Source organism: Euleptes europaea, chromosome 9, assembly GCF_029931775.1.
Source record: "Euleptes europaea isolate rEulEur1 chromosome 9, rEulEur1.hap1, whole genome shotgun sequence".
NCBI classification, from domain to species: Eukaryota; Metazoa; Chordata; class Lepidosauria; order Squamata; family Sphaerodactylidae; genus Euleptes; species Euleptes europaea.
The window spans coordinates 63,367,059-63,381,498 of NC_079320.1; the positions used below are offsets into that span (position 1 = coordinate 63,367,059).

A 14,440-nucleotide genomic window follows, 5' to 3' on the forward strand; every position below is an offset into this window, starting at 1 on the left:
CCATCACCATTCTCCACCTTTCCCCAGTTAACAGGCTTTTTGCCATTTAAAAATACATACATACCTCTTATTTATTATAATTTTTACTTCAATTTATTCTAATCTATTCTAGTTTTTATATTTCGACATTCAGATAACCATTTTGATCGTAAATCTGTTTGATACGCGTGATATGGGGACTGTGTTCTAGTTATAAGATCAAAATTTAAAATTATTTTTGTAAGTTGGCAGTTGCTATAACTGTATGATCGTTCTGAATAGCATGGCACTGCAGTCTGTTAGGTTTGTTTTTGTACTTTGTTATTCTCTTCAATTGTCTTGTTTATATTTTTACCTTTACCTTTCTCCTTTTGTATCCCTCCCTCCCAAAAAATAAAAAATGTACCTTAAATAGAAAACTAAACAGATTTAGACAGATTTTTCCTTAAAAAGCATTTTATTAAAAAATCCGATTTAAATTTTTAAAATCCAATTTTTAATTTAAAAATATATATTGATTTTTATCTACCCTGCATAGAACCATTTTTAAAAAGTTTGATCCTGAAGACCTTGGGTACAATTTTAATTGAATGCTGGCAGGGTACTCTAAAACATCCTAAAATGTCACCTAATGTCTCTGTCAGATTGTATGGAACACCTACCAGTCTCATGACTTCACAGCACTGTCTAGATTTTTCTCCCAGCGTGCCACCAAATGAAGAGAGATCCAGGCAGCCACTTGAGCTGCACAAGCAGGGTTGCCAACCTCCAGCTGGTGGCTGAAGATTTCCTGCTATTACAACTGCTATCCAGGCATCATAAATCAGTTCAAAGTGTCTGCACAGGAAAGTGAATTCTATGGGATTAGACCCCACTGAAGTCCTTCGCCCTCCCCAAACCCTACCCTCTTCAGTCTGCACCCTCAAAACCTCCAGGTTTCCCAACCCAGAGCTGGGTAAACTTAAAAATACGATGTGTACTATTTCGATTTGAACTTTAACTGGATTTGCTAGAACTTGCTGATTCATGCCACCAATTCAGGTCTCCACTTCAAAGAAGTCAGTACAAGCAACATTAAAAAGCTAGTTAGCACTGGCTGGAAATCCAGTTACCTTTTCTTACCTTTTTCTCCAACATTTGTCATGGTTACTGCAAAACAGAAAAAAAGGAAAATGTTAGCTGCCATTATAGTATTCCATTTACCTGATGCTATTTTCTGTTTAGTAATATAGAAATAAATGCCTCAAATTTATTACATTGTCTTTTAATGCTCCACAAGTCTTCACTTTATTAATTGCTGCAATTGTCAAAGTATCTCTTTTAAACAAGATCATATACAGAGTTGCAAGATTTGTAGGTGACTACCTGCTATAGCAGAAAAAGATGGACGTGATCTATACCAAAGGTCCCCGAACTTTTTAATCCTGAGGGCACCTTTCGGATTTTGAGAGTGGGTGGTGAGTGCCAGTCCAGAACGGTTGCCACAGGAGGTGGAGCCAAAACTTAAAACAAAAACCTTCTGCAGGATGCCTCCCTTCTCATACTTCCTGGGAAGAAGGAATGCCTGAAGGGGGAATGGATCCACACACTGACTAAGGAAACCCTGAGTGTTTACCAGTCCTCCTGATCATCCAGCGTCTGCCCGTTATCGCAAGCATGGAAAATCCTTTCCTTTCAATAACAAAGCCCCGACTTACAACAGCCCCACCAACTTTCTGAAAAGCTCAGCCAAGCATCATGTTGGGGAACCCTGATCTATACGTTGCTCTCTGCACCTCTCCTAAATAAAGGGAACCTTTTTTGTGTTAAAGGTTGCCCACTGAAAGGATGGCTGAGATACATGTACGCTCTGCCCTGGCAGGAATCACAGCAGCGGCATCTGAAGACACGTGAGTTTTTACCAAAATGCTGCAAGATATCTGATACGGACATCATTTCCTATGACATACACAGTCACTGATGTCTTTTAACCCACTGTTATCTCCTGTAATACAGGCACAAAACCTTGCAAAGTCTATAAACAGAAATTATGGTGGATGAGTGCTCATATTATGGGCAACAGCTCTTCTGACTGCTTTCAACTCTTAAGAAACTATTCCTTATCTCCAGTATTAGAAGCTTACACAGCTCTTGATAGGGCTGAGGTTGGAGAAGCTGAGCAATGAAAAACACCTCTCAGCAGATGGCAGAAGAGAAAAGGGGAGCCTGAATTCAGCCTCCATATTAACAAAGGTGGCGGCTCCCCCCGCCTGAGAATACCAGGTCTACTTTCTTTATCAGACCGCAGCTGAGAAATCACACCTAACCTTTCCACCTTTACTCCTCTCTTTTATTTAATTAATTCATTTTATTTTTCGGGTGGTGACCCGCCCGCCCCAGCAAGCCGGCTCAGGGCGGGTAACATCATCTAAAATAATACAATAATAATTGGTACAATAAAATCAACATTAAAACACTTAAACCCCAAAACAATAAGACAAGATGGCGCTCAAAATAAATGTATACTGTGAGTGCCATACAGGAAACCACCCCTTCAAGTTCAAGAAGGATGTGTCACTGGCAACCAAGATCAGGTTAATTCATGCCATAGTGTTTCCTATTACTATGTATGGGCGTGAGAGCTGGACAATGAAGAAAGCTGATAGAAAGTAGATTCCTTTGAAATGTGGTGTTGGAGGAGAGTGTTACAGATACTGTGGACTGCCAAAAAACAAAAACAAATCAGTGGGTTTTAGAACAAATCAAGCCTGAACTGACCCTAGAAGCTAAAATTACTAAACAGAGGCTCTTGTACTTTGGACATATTATGAGAAGACAAGAGTCACTGGAAAAGACAATCATGCTAGGAAAATAATTCACAGTGGGTAGCCGTGTTAGTCTGTCTGCAGTAGTAGAAAAGGGCAAGAGGCCAGTAGCACCTTAAAGACGAACAAAAATATTTTCTGGTAGGGTATGAGCTTTCGTGAGCCACAGCTCACTTCTTCAGATACAGCTAGAATGTGAATCCATCTGTCTTTAAGTAGAGAATCCATCTGTCTAAGACCTGTCTTAAACAGGTCAGTCTCTTAGACAAAGATTAAATGGACATAAGTCTGACATCAGAAACCACAATATTCCAAAACCAGTGGGAGAACATTTCAACCTTCCAGGACATTCTGTTGCAGATTTAAGAGTAGCAGTTCTCTTACAAAGGAATTTCAAAGGGTGATTGGAAAGAGAAACTGCTGAATTACAGTGGATATTCAAACTAAAGTCAATGCATTTACCTTGCATTCGTGGCTCATTACCAATGCTGATTTCTCCACACCCATCTCTCCCCTGGACATCACAGAACTCTTCTGCATACCACACCTAATCCCATCACGCCTGCTATTCACATTTACATACTGTTAACATTTACATACTAATGCTTGTCTGAATTCACTCTCCTCTACTTAAAGACAGATGGATTCACATTCTAGCTGTATCTGAAGAAGTGAGCTGTGGCTCACGAAAGCTCATACCCTACCAGAAAATATTTTTGTTAGTCTTTAAGGTGCTACTGGATGCTAGGAAAAGTTGAAGGCAGCAGGAAAAGAGGAAGACCCAGCAAGAGATGGATTGACTCTATAAAGGAAGCCATGGCCCTCAATTTGCAAGATCTGAGCAAGGCTGTTAAGGATAGGACACTTTGGAGGACATTGATTCATAGGGTCGCCATGAGTCGGAAACGACTTGACGGCACTTAACACACACACAGAGAGGCTAGTAAAGATGATACCCACGGCTGTCCTCAGTTGCAGGTCTGGTGGAAAAGCTCTGTCTTACAGGCCCTGAGGAACTCCTTAAGTTCCCTCAGGGCCCTGATGCTACCAGGTAGAGCATTCCACAAGGCTGGAGCCAGGGCCAAAAGAGCCCTGGCTCTCATCGAGGACAGCCGCACACTCTTAGGGCCAGGGACCATTCATGGCAGAATTTACACCAAGCTTCTCTGCCTTGGCTCCTCACCCTACTGTAACTTTCACCATAAAAAAATCCCAGTATGATTTTCCTTCACATATTTAAGAAGTGAAGTGGGACTCACAAAGGCTCATGTTGAAATAAATGCTGTTAGTTTTTAAGGTGCCACTGGGCTTGTTTTATTTTGAGAACTTTACCAACACGTCATGGAACGTTTTCTCACCTAACCTTCACTGTAGAGATGTTACACTAGCATTGTATATATAACTGTATAAATGCATTAGATCAGCATACTTTCAAAGATGAAGAACCTTTACACATACTTGGGCTCACTATCTCCCATAGATTCGGGGTGGAAAATTTTCTGTTTCTAAAGACGGCTGCTAATTTTGTGAAACAATGAGAGCCAGGCTGGTATAGCGGCTAAGAGTGACAGACTCTAATCTGGAGAACCAGGTTTGATTCCCCACTCCTCCACATGAAGCCTGCTGGGTGACCTTGGGCCAGTCACAGTTTTCTCAGAACTCTCTCAGCCCCACCTACCTCACAAGGTGCCTGTTGTGGAGAGAGGAAGGGATTGTGATTGTAAGCTGCTGCGAGACCCCTTGAGGTAGAGAAAAGCGTGGTATAAAAACCAACTCTTCTTCTACTCTTCTTCACTTCTTATACAATATTAGGAAAGCTTTGGGGAGAGTGTCCACCTATGCTTTAATCATTTGTAAACCAGGGGTAGGGAGACAAAATACAAACAACCCAAATTAAAAAAAAATCAAGTTATGAATTCTCCTGATTGGCTGTTCAGCTCAAATCAAAACCAGACCTAAAATTCTTATTTATATGTTTCCTGTCACATGGTAGAAGTGATAATGTGATCGCTAAACTGATATGGAACTACCGCAAAGTGATGAGGTGACCCCGTGACCTATGTGTCCGAGAGCTAAATTTTGGAGGAGGACAGAGATGGACAGCTGGGTCTTCAGCATATCATGCACAGTTACTTCAGTGTGCTAAATTTAGCCTGTCAATTTCCAGTGTCTTTGGGTTTTTTTCTTAAATTTAAGGCATATAAAGGAAGTAGTTATACTGTCTTGAATTTTTTTTAAAGTGTTATTCCAATAAAAATAATTTCCACATAAAGCTTTGAATTTGTTTGAACCTTTACATCACATATGATTTGGGGGCCCACTTCAAGCATTTTAGTTGAAATATTTGCTGCTATTGGGTAAATCAGAAAATTCCCCAATTCAAATTTTTCTCTAATATGCACACCACTGTTTTCCCCTTAACACTGTTAGCATTTCACAGGTGCCTCAACAACCATGAGAGGTTACAATACTATTAAGCCTTGTGACGGGGGACATTTCAACTTTCCCAACAACTGAAGAATTATTACTATAAATCCTATACATAAAATGCCTTTACTATTGAACTATTCACATCTACTTACACTCCACACAACACAAGTTTCTTCTCTCTCTTTAGAACTAAATACTTCAACTGAAGAAAGTATGTCGGTCAAATCTTACTGGAATTGAAATTAAGTGAACTTTGCAAGTAAAGACATGACTCAAACAATTCCCTGAATGTACATTATCTTTGCAGTTTTAAAAACTTCTATAACAATGCTCCAGATGCTGCTGGTCTGTATACCTCCTTCTGAACCACTACACAGGTAGAAGCAGAAAAGGGACTATCAAAAGACTGTAAAGGATAAGAACATAACAATGCATGTGGGAAACCTAGGAAAAATCATCCCAAATGCAAACACTAAGGAACAGCCCCATGGGATGATCTTTCTCACTGTACAGTTATAGACCTTTTGACACCAATTGCCAATACTACTTGCTTACTCACAGCAAATGTATCTCACCATTTTGCTTCTGGTGCCCAAGGCAGTTTACAACAATTCAAATACAATTGTGTATAGAATGAAACACACAGTTAAGACAGCAGTGGCAGCAAACACACAAACACCCCCATAGCCAGGAAGAATTAAAGTGAGAGCATTTATCAACAGCCAAAGAAAACAAGCATCTTCAACTAACGAGTTACACCCATGCTGGCACCAGGCAAATAACCCTCGCCAGAGTATTCTAGAGTTGTAGCACTATTGCATAAAATACTTGTTCTCTTGTCTCTACCTGCTTCACTTCTGATGGTCAGACAGCTGGAGTAGGGCATCTGAAGAAGAACTAAAGGAATGGGCACGTTGATATAGGAGCAGGTGGTCTTTTAGATACCTTGGTCCCAGTCTGTATCAAGCTTTGTGTTAAAAGCCGCCCTTTGAATTATACTAGAAATAAACTGGGAGCCAAAGCAAATCTTAAAGCACAGGTACAGTGTGCTAATTTTGGTGTCTCCCCCACCCTCAAAATGCCATTTTATTTATTTTATCAACCAGTCACATGATTTACTTCTTCCTTGGAAATGAAATCATTCAAACTTTTGAAAGCCTTCTGGACAGAAGTGAAATCTGTACAACAGAATTCTGCAGCTAAGGAACTGCTATACTCTTGTGGGTTTGGCAAAGTGGAAGATGTCATCAATTAAGCACTTTATTTTCTCATATAGATTTCTAGGTTGGTACTGCTGGGTTTATATCTGACTAGAGTGCCCTGCAACATTTAAATTGATTTTTAATTTTTATTTTTTTGCTGAGTTGCATTAGATTGGTCCATCAAGGTTCAGTCTTTAACTGTAAGTAACAAGTAGACCGTCTGTAAGACTGAAGGGATGACAGGCAAAACTGATGGCTGGTTTGTTTGGATACCTCTGATAAACTTTAAGCCCTTTTTTTTTGCCCTACAATAAATAACTGGCTGCTCATATGGATACCTTGGAAAACCTTACCTCCACATTCTGAAACCAACTGAAGTTTCTGAACAGTATTCAAAGCAGCAGCAACATTTATAATGTACTACAATATACGTGACCAGAACAAGTGTGGTGAAGTTATCACCTTTCCCAAGGAGTGCAGTTAGTTCTCCCATATTTTGTGAGAAAGAAGCCATTTGTGAACATATGCTGGAAACTGTGCAGCCAATAGCAGTATGGTTGCATCACACTTATTTATGTGATGGATGGGAGTTCCAGAACGAGTTCAGGCCTGATTTTACGTTTATCTATATCTGGAGCCCTAATCATGAACTGGTTCACATGCAACCTGCAATGACTGATACAAAAATTATATATTTTTTTATTGTAGAGGTGTGTATACACTGTATTGTGACCACTGAAGAAGGCCCTATGGGCTGAAACGCATATGGTTTTTATTGTGCAACCAATTTCGCTGTTTCATGTGATTCCTCATGTTTACCTTTTGAGGTTTATGTTTTTAACTCTTTTAAAGTGCAATTGCTAGGGTTGCTAGATCCCCCTTAGCTACTGGCGGAAGGTTTTTGGGGCGGAGCCTGAGGAGGGCAGGGTTTGGGGCGGGGAGGGACTTCCATGTCATAGAGTCCAATTGCCAAAGTGACCCTTTTCTCCAGGTGAACTGATCTCTACTGGCTGGAGATCAGTTATAATAGCAGGAGATCTCCAGCTAGTACCTAGATTGAGAGAGAAGGCAGCACGGGGCTCAACAATAATAAAAAATGAAAGGTGTAAGACTTGACTTGTTTAAAGAAAATAGTGGTTCATTCACCAAGCAAACAAAAAACAGAAGGTAAATACACTCAAGTGTAAGCGTATTGCATCACACACATAAATGCCTCACAGGGCTTAAAGCGTATAAAGCATATTATGTCGCACTGGGCTTAATGAAATAAACAAACAAATAAATAAAGTGAAAGTACAGCTGCTGAGGGCTACAATTTTTCAACTGTTTCGGGAAACCTTCTTCAGCTTGCCAAGCATTCTTGCCACCGACTTGCTACCGACTAGCTGTTTATCTTTGTTTCTCAGTGATCAATATTATGTGACAGCATGAAATATCTTCAATCTGAACTTTTAATAGAGCGCTACTGTCACAGTTGAAAAATTGGAGCCCTCAGCGGCTGTACTTTCACTTTGTTTGTTTATTTCATTAAGCCCAGTGCGGCATAATATGCTTTATACGCTTTAAGCCCTGCGAGGCATTTATGTGTGTGATGCAGCACGCTTACACTTGAGTGTATTTACCTTCTGTTTTTGTTTGCTTGGTGAATAAACTATTATTTTCTTTAAACAAGTCTTACACCTTTCATTTTTTATTATTGTTGAGCCCCGTGCTGCCTTCTCTCTCAGTCTATACTAACTCAGCACAGGTTATCTTATTTCCTAAGTACCCAGAGATTGGCAACCCTATCAACTCTGCACTTAATAATAAATATTTGTAATATTCCTTTTAATTATTGTGGCTCAACCTTTGAGGTTTCTATGCTGCATGAAACTGCCATTAGTTTCCAAATACACTCTTCAACTTACCACATACCACACATGTGATAACTTACTCAACAGCACAACAAAGTGAGGAATTTAATTGCCTCATAACAACCACCTATTACTGTTGGGAGTATTTGTCAAGAAGCAGGAGACAAAATGTACCAATTCAGACTAGTGGTCAAGTGTGTGGGCCAGGAAGTACCTGGCTCAAATCTTGTCCCAGTCACAAATCCACCAGGTAGCCATAGATAATGTATGTGAAGCATTAGGACCTTTGACATGTGTTACATAAAACCTGCATGTTATACTATATGTACTGTGTTGGATTCTCATAGGATTTCTGCTGATTATTTTTTGCCAACTCTGCTGTCATGCTGTTCAAGGAGATCCCAGCAGCAGTAAGGGGGGCATTTTGGCCTGCAGTGGGAAGTAAACTGTGCTCCAAGGACAGAAATCCTTGTGTCAGCACAAGTTTTCAGCAGGATCCAAGCAATTACAATTTTCAAATTCAGACAAAATAGTGAATATCTGTTTTTTTATTTATTTAGAAGGTGAGGAAAATACTACTACTACTCCACCAAAAATATCTTTTGTTGACATTTTTTAAAAGGTGGAAAAACAACTTTACATTCAACTAGTTAAATTGTGGAACTCCCTGCCCCAGGATGTGGTGTTGGCTGCCATCTTGGAAAGCTTTAAGAGGGGAGTGGACATGTTCATGGAGGAGAGGGCTATCCATGGCTACTAGTAAAAATTGATACTAGTCATGATGCATACCTATTCTCTCAAGGATCAGAGGAGCATGCCTATTATATTAGGTGCTGTGGAACACAGGCAGGATAATGCTGCTGCAGTCATTTTGCCTGTGGGCTTCCTAGAGGCACTTGGTTGGCCACTGTGTGAACAGGCTCCTGGATGTGATGGACCTTGGTCTGATCCAGCATGGCTTTTCTTATGTTCTTCTCCCAAACACTGAATCATACAAAGATTCTTAATGCATACTGCACATCAACAAACACTTGTTTTATCACCAAAACCTAATAGGGTCATACAGAATTTTTAAAAAACCCACACAATCTATTTTTATTACTATGGTATATTTTATTATGCAAAACAGATGCCACAAATTATTTTAACTGTTGTGGCTACTGATTTCACAGAAAAGCTCACAACCTACATGACAACAAAAAAGAACTATCTGGGGGAAAAGCCCTTAACATTACAACCAGTTTTGGATACGGTTGTACCCTATGGCCAGCATGGTGTAGTGGTTAAGAGCGGTGGTTTGGAACGATAAGATTTTAATCTGGGGAACCAGGTTTGATTCCCCACTCCTCCACATGAGCGGCGGACTCTAATCTGGTGAACTGGGTTGGTTTCTCCACTCCTCCACATGAAGCCAGCTGGGTGACCCTGGGCTAGTCACAGCTCTCTTAGAGCTCTCTCAGCCCCACCTACCTCACAAGGTGTCTGTTGTGGAGAGGGGAAGGGAAGGTGATTGTAAGCTGGTTTGATTCTCCCTTAAGTGGTAGAGAAAGTTGGCATATAAAAACCAACTCTTCTTCTTCTTCTCCTCAGCAATGAGGTTCAGGGTTCACGGGTGCTATTACATCACTTATGGCTGCTCAAGTGGCATCCACAGCTCAAAGCATCATTTGTTACTAGTCATTGCCCCTTCTAGAAAAGGATGTTGTCACAGCCTTTTGATAATATCTAAGCACTATTACAGAGTTATACATGAGGTTATTTTTGAAAAATCTTTGGGTACTTCAACCAGCCCAGAACACCACAACCAGTTTGGAAAATCCCCGTTAGCAATGTGAGTACATTCATTAGATGCTGAAAGATCTCTGGTTTCAATATGTTTCTGGACAGCGGAGGTATTGATCTTTAAAGCCCTTAATGGCTGGGGCCAGGGTATTTGAGCGACTTCCCTCTCCCACATAACCCTGTCCATTAGTTGAAACCATTATCAGAGGCCTTTCTCCAGGTGCCTCCCATTTGGAACTAGGAGACAGGGCCTTATTTGTGGTTGTACCTTGTTTAAGAAACTCCAGCCAAAAGACTTGCTTCCTAGTTCTCTGCCCCATGGGAATACTCAACCTTCTGACTCCAGTTTAGAACTCACTTAAAGGAGCTTCTCAAAGAACTTTCTACTCATTAGAGTAGGGGTTGGTCCTGCAGGTACCAGCACCCTTCTGTGTACCTGCTGCCCATGCATCAGATCTACTGATTGCAAGAAAACCTTGACATTGGGTATTTTTTGGGAGCAGCATTTGAGTTTAGGTGTGTAACATATCCAGGAACACAAAACACACGGTGGGCAGAGGAGAGGAATGTTCTAGATGACCTTGTGGTGAGATGAAGCATTTCATCACCAACCTAAATGTGGAGCTTATCCAGAAACAGCAGCAACACGTGGTGGCACAGAGGTGGGGTAGAGAGAGAGACCTGAAACCAGGAGAATGTGCATTGATCCCAGAAAGCTCCCAGAGTTTCTCATCTAGTTCCACCATTAAAAAGCACCTCGATTTTGCCACTGCTTTTTGTACGGGGCTGTTCTTTTTAAAACCTGAAATCAAATCTCTTGCTGATTTCCTAGTAAAAGCTTTTTCCAAAATCCAGTGGCAAGGGAGGTTCTGTGCAGAATGATCCCATGCAGATTTACTCAAGCTAAGCCCCACCACAGCCCTCAATCTGCAAGATCTGAGCAAGGCTGTCAAAGATAGGACATTTTGGAGGACTTTGAGTCATAGGGTCGCCATGAGTCGGAAGCAACTTGACGGTACTTTAACACACACACAAGCCCCACTAAGTTCAATGGGGCTTATTCCCAAGTAACTAAGATAGCAGCCTTTAACATAGTCTTTCACTTACTATTACCTTAGTGTATCTACCTGAGCATTCAAACAGGTAGATCTCAGATAATACTCAGCCCCACTATCCAAGATTCTTGTACTGGAGATAACAGTATCTGATCCTGGGACCTTCTGCATACAAAGTATATGCTTCACCAATATTTCTACCCACATCCAAAAAAAAAGTTGACTCTAGTGTCTGAAGTCTTTCCATGAAAATGTGTTTGCCAGGCTATTCCTTCTTGGAAAGCCTATACTTCCTCTTTACTCATAATAAATTATTTTGGGCAAAAATAATCAAGTTATATGTCAATATAGTTTTGCAGCAGCAAGAATTATAACTGCAAAAAAATGGAAGCAAACAAATAAACCTTCAATTAAAGAGTGGAGAGAAAAACTATGGATGTATATGCGGATGGCCAAAATTACAGCTTCTTTACATGGTAAAGATATGGAGGAATTTAAATTAACATGGTCAAAGGCTACCGCATATTGGGATAAAGTGGCAAAAACGGATTTTAAAAGTATAGTTAACGAACTATAGTACAATATGATTTTAAATATGATATAATTATAGATATTTAATTTTGTAATGTCATAACACTCCATCGGAAGTCCAATGGTGAAGGGCACTGTGGTGGGGGGGTGGGATTTGGATTCAGGGCACAATGGAATTTAGTGAATTGTATATTGTATTAGTGGATAAGTAGTATTTTTTTTCTTTTTATATGTATTATTATTATTGTTTTTTTGTGTGTTTATGTTTTATTATAAAAATAATAAAAAAATTATAAAAAAAATAATCAAGCATTATACTGGCCCTTTTAATAGCACATGTACAGTTTTTATTATACAACATGCACATTTTGTGGTACAAATAAAACCCCAAATGTAAAGAAGCTTTGGACTGCCCCGAATTTCTTCCCATATGGCAAAAGAAATTTTCCTTCCAGAGAATGTACTGCTGTACATTACTTGAGCTTGCTGTAAAAGATATGTATGTGCTGAAAAAAGATTTAAAAATTTTAAATGGCAAAATGGTGAAAAGTCTACATATGGATGATGCTAATTTGCTGCCTGATGATGGTATGGGAGAAAGGCAGACTTATTTATTGCAACCCTCTCACTGAACCCATGATACTGGTGCTGTAACCTGCCATAAAATGCAATCTGGTGCCTTTTGAAAGAAACACTCTGCCTTTCTGTGTTGCCAATGGATTTTAAATATATATTGCTATTGTGGAGTCTACTAAAAGCTTTCTTCTGCTGGCAGCCATAATGAAATGTATGGTAATTGCCTACTACCATAGCTGCTGCTGCCTCCTGGCTGATAGCTTAATGGAACCTCTGATTTCAGGAACACCTCAATATTAGGCGAGGAATGTTGCCTTTATGTTTTGTTTAGTGCTCATTCTAGATGTACCTGGTTGGCCAGGATTTACAATAAATTGATGGACTGATCGGTCAGCTATGCTCTACACCAGTGGTTCCCAACCTTTTTTTGACCAGGGAACACTAGGAATTTTTTGTTCGGTGCAGGGACCCCAAGGTTCAAAATAAAAATTCAGAGAATTTGAAAATAAACTTTAATCATAACTGTTAGTTAAACATTAAACTTAGAATAATATTTTAATATTTTTTTATAATAGAGAACTTTTAATTGAAAAGATTAATTTATTATGGGTTTATAACTTTGTTTCGCGGACCTTAATTTAGCTCTCGCGGACCCCTGGGGGTCCGTGGACCCCCAGTTGGGAACCAGTGCTCTACACAGAGAAGGTGTAATTAACATGTTTTTATTCTACTTTTCCTCCAAGGAGATCCATTCAAAACCCCGAGATGGGCCAGACTACTCTCAGCCTAGTCTAAGATGACACCATACTGGATTTCTGTATATACACATGCATAAAAACACACAATCCTGAATTCAAGCTGATTTCCTAGACATGCACGGTAAAGTTTTAAATGGATAGTATGTACGTGTTCCTTATTGTCCTGCAGATAAGGTTTACCACCACACTACTAAACCAGTATGCATATAGAGATTTGTCAGCACTATAACTGGAGCCTAGATTCACCACATGTTAACATTTAATTAACCCAGGAGATATCCTTTACCTTTCAAAAGGCAGAGCATCTCTCAAGAGTATACTCCACCATAGGAATACATTTTTAAACACAACTGGCAACACAGAGAGGCAGGGTATTTTTCAAAAGGAACTAGATTGCATTTAATGGCAGTATTCATTTTATTCTGCCTGGAGTACAGAAAATACCAAAAAAACCTCTATTGAAATTACATCTTGAAATGAAAGAACGATTTTTGCTATAATGCCAAGTAGGTTCGATGTATTTGCCCATTTTTGCTAAGCAACATGTACTCAACTACAGTATACATAAACATTAAACAGGAACACCTACACTGAAATTGGAAGAGTGCCAGGAATTTGGCCCACCAGTTTAACACCATACAAGAAGAGAAGAACGTGCCCTTGAGTCATAATCGACTCATGATAACCCCATTCAGGGGCGCTTCAGGCAAGAGATAAGCAGAGGTGCTTTGCCATTGCCTTCCTCTGCATAGCAACCCCAGTCTTCCTTGGTAGTCTCCCATCCAAGTACTGGCCGTGGCCAACCCTGCTTAGCTCTGGAGCTCTGACAAGTCACAGCAACCAAGTGTCCGTCCTTAGAGAAGCCAAACTAATTGTATGCGCCAATTTATTGAAATCGAGTCTTAACAGAGGATTTTAATATGAATTATTCTGCTCTGCGTGGGAAAACAGAGAGCAAGAGCCTGTCATTTAGCATGGGGAAATACTCAGCATGTAAACAACCTGCAGCAGTAGTAGCGGCAGCTGCAGTCACCACTCCCAAACCGAGGCAACGCAGGAGTGATCTTTTCACACGGAAGCTCCACAATTCCCAACCCTAACTATATACACACACAAAATCACACCCTTGCTAGTCTGTATTAAAGTAACATGGGTTAAATACACCATTAATTCTGAGCCTACATTAATTTATATGGATTAGTATCCCCACTTCCTCCATAAACAGAACGGATATCAGGAACCTTCATCTCTCACATCAAATTGTTTAACCACTTCAACTCTGAATAATACTGGGCAGCTAAAGATCTTAAGTGTCCGAATTAAAAATGCAGTGATTTTTTTGGTAAACATATATGCAGTCGTTTTTCAAGGCCAAGTCTCATCCAGACAGCCACATAAATTCAAGCTCACTTCACCAGCAGTCTCCACTTCCTCATGTGTGGTTAATATTCCTATCAGATGGGGAAGAGT

At 40.0% G+C, this 14,440-nt stretch overlaps 1 protein-coding gene across 1 annotated transcript in view; it reads right to left on the minus strand.

Moving 5' to 3' along the window:
• The window catches only part of ZDHHC2 (zinc finger DHHC-type palmitoyltransferase 2), a 28,418-nt gene that overhangs the window by 12,632 nt on the left and 1,346 nt on the right, over positions 1 to 14,440 (minus strand). The window contains exon 2 of the mRNA XM_056855934.1: positions 1,102 to 1,128. Within this exon, the coding sequence (XP_056711912.1) occupies positions 1,102 to 1,123 (22 nt within the window). The 5' untranslated portion in view covers positions 1,124 to 1,128. The remainder of the gene's footprint in view (positions 1 to 1,101; positions 1,129 to 14,440) is intronic.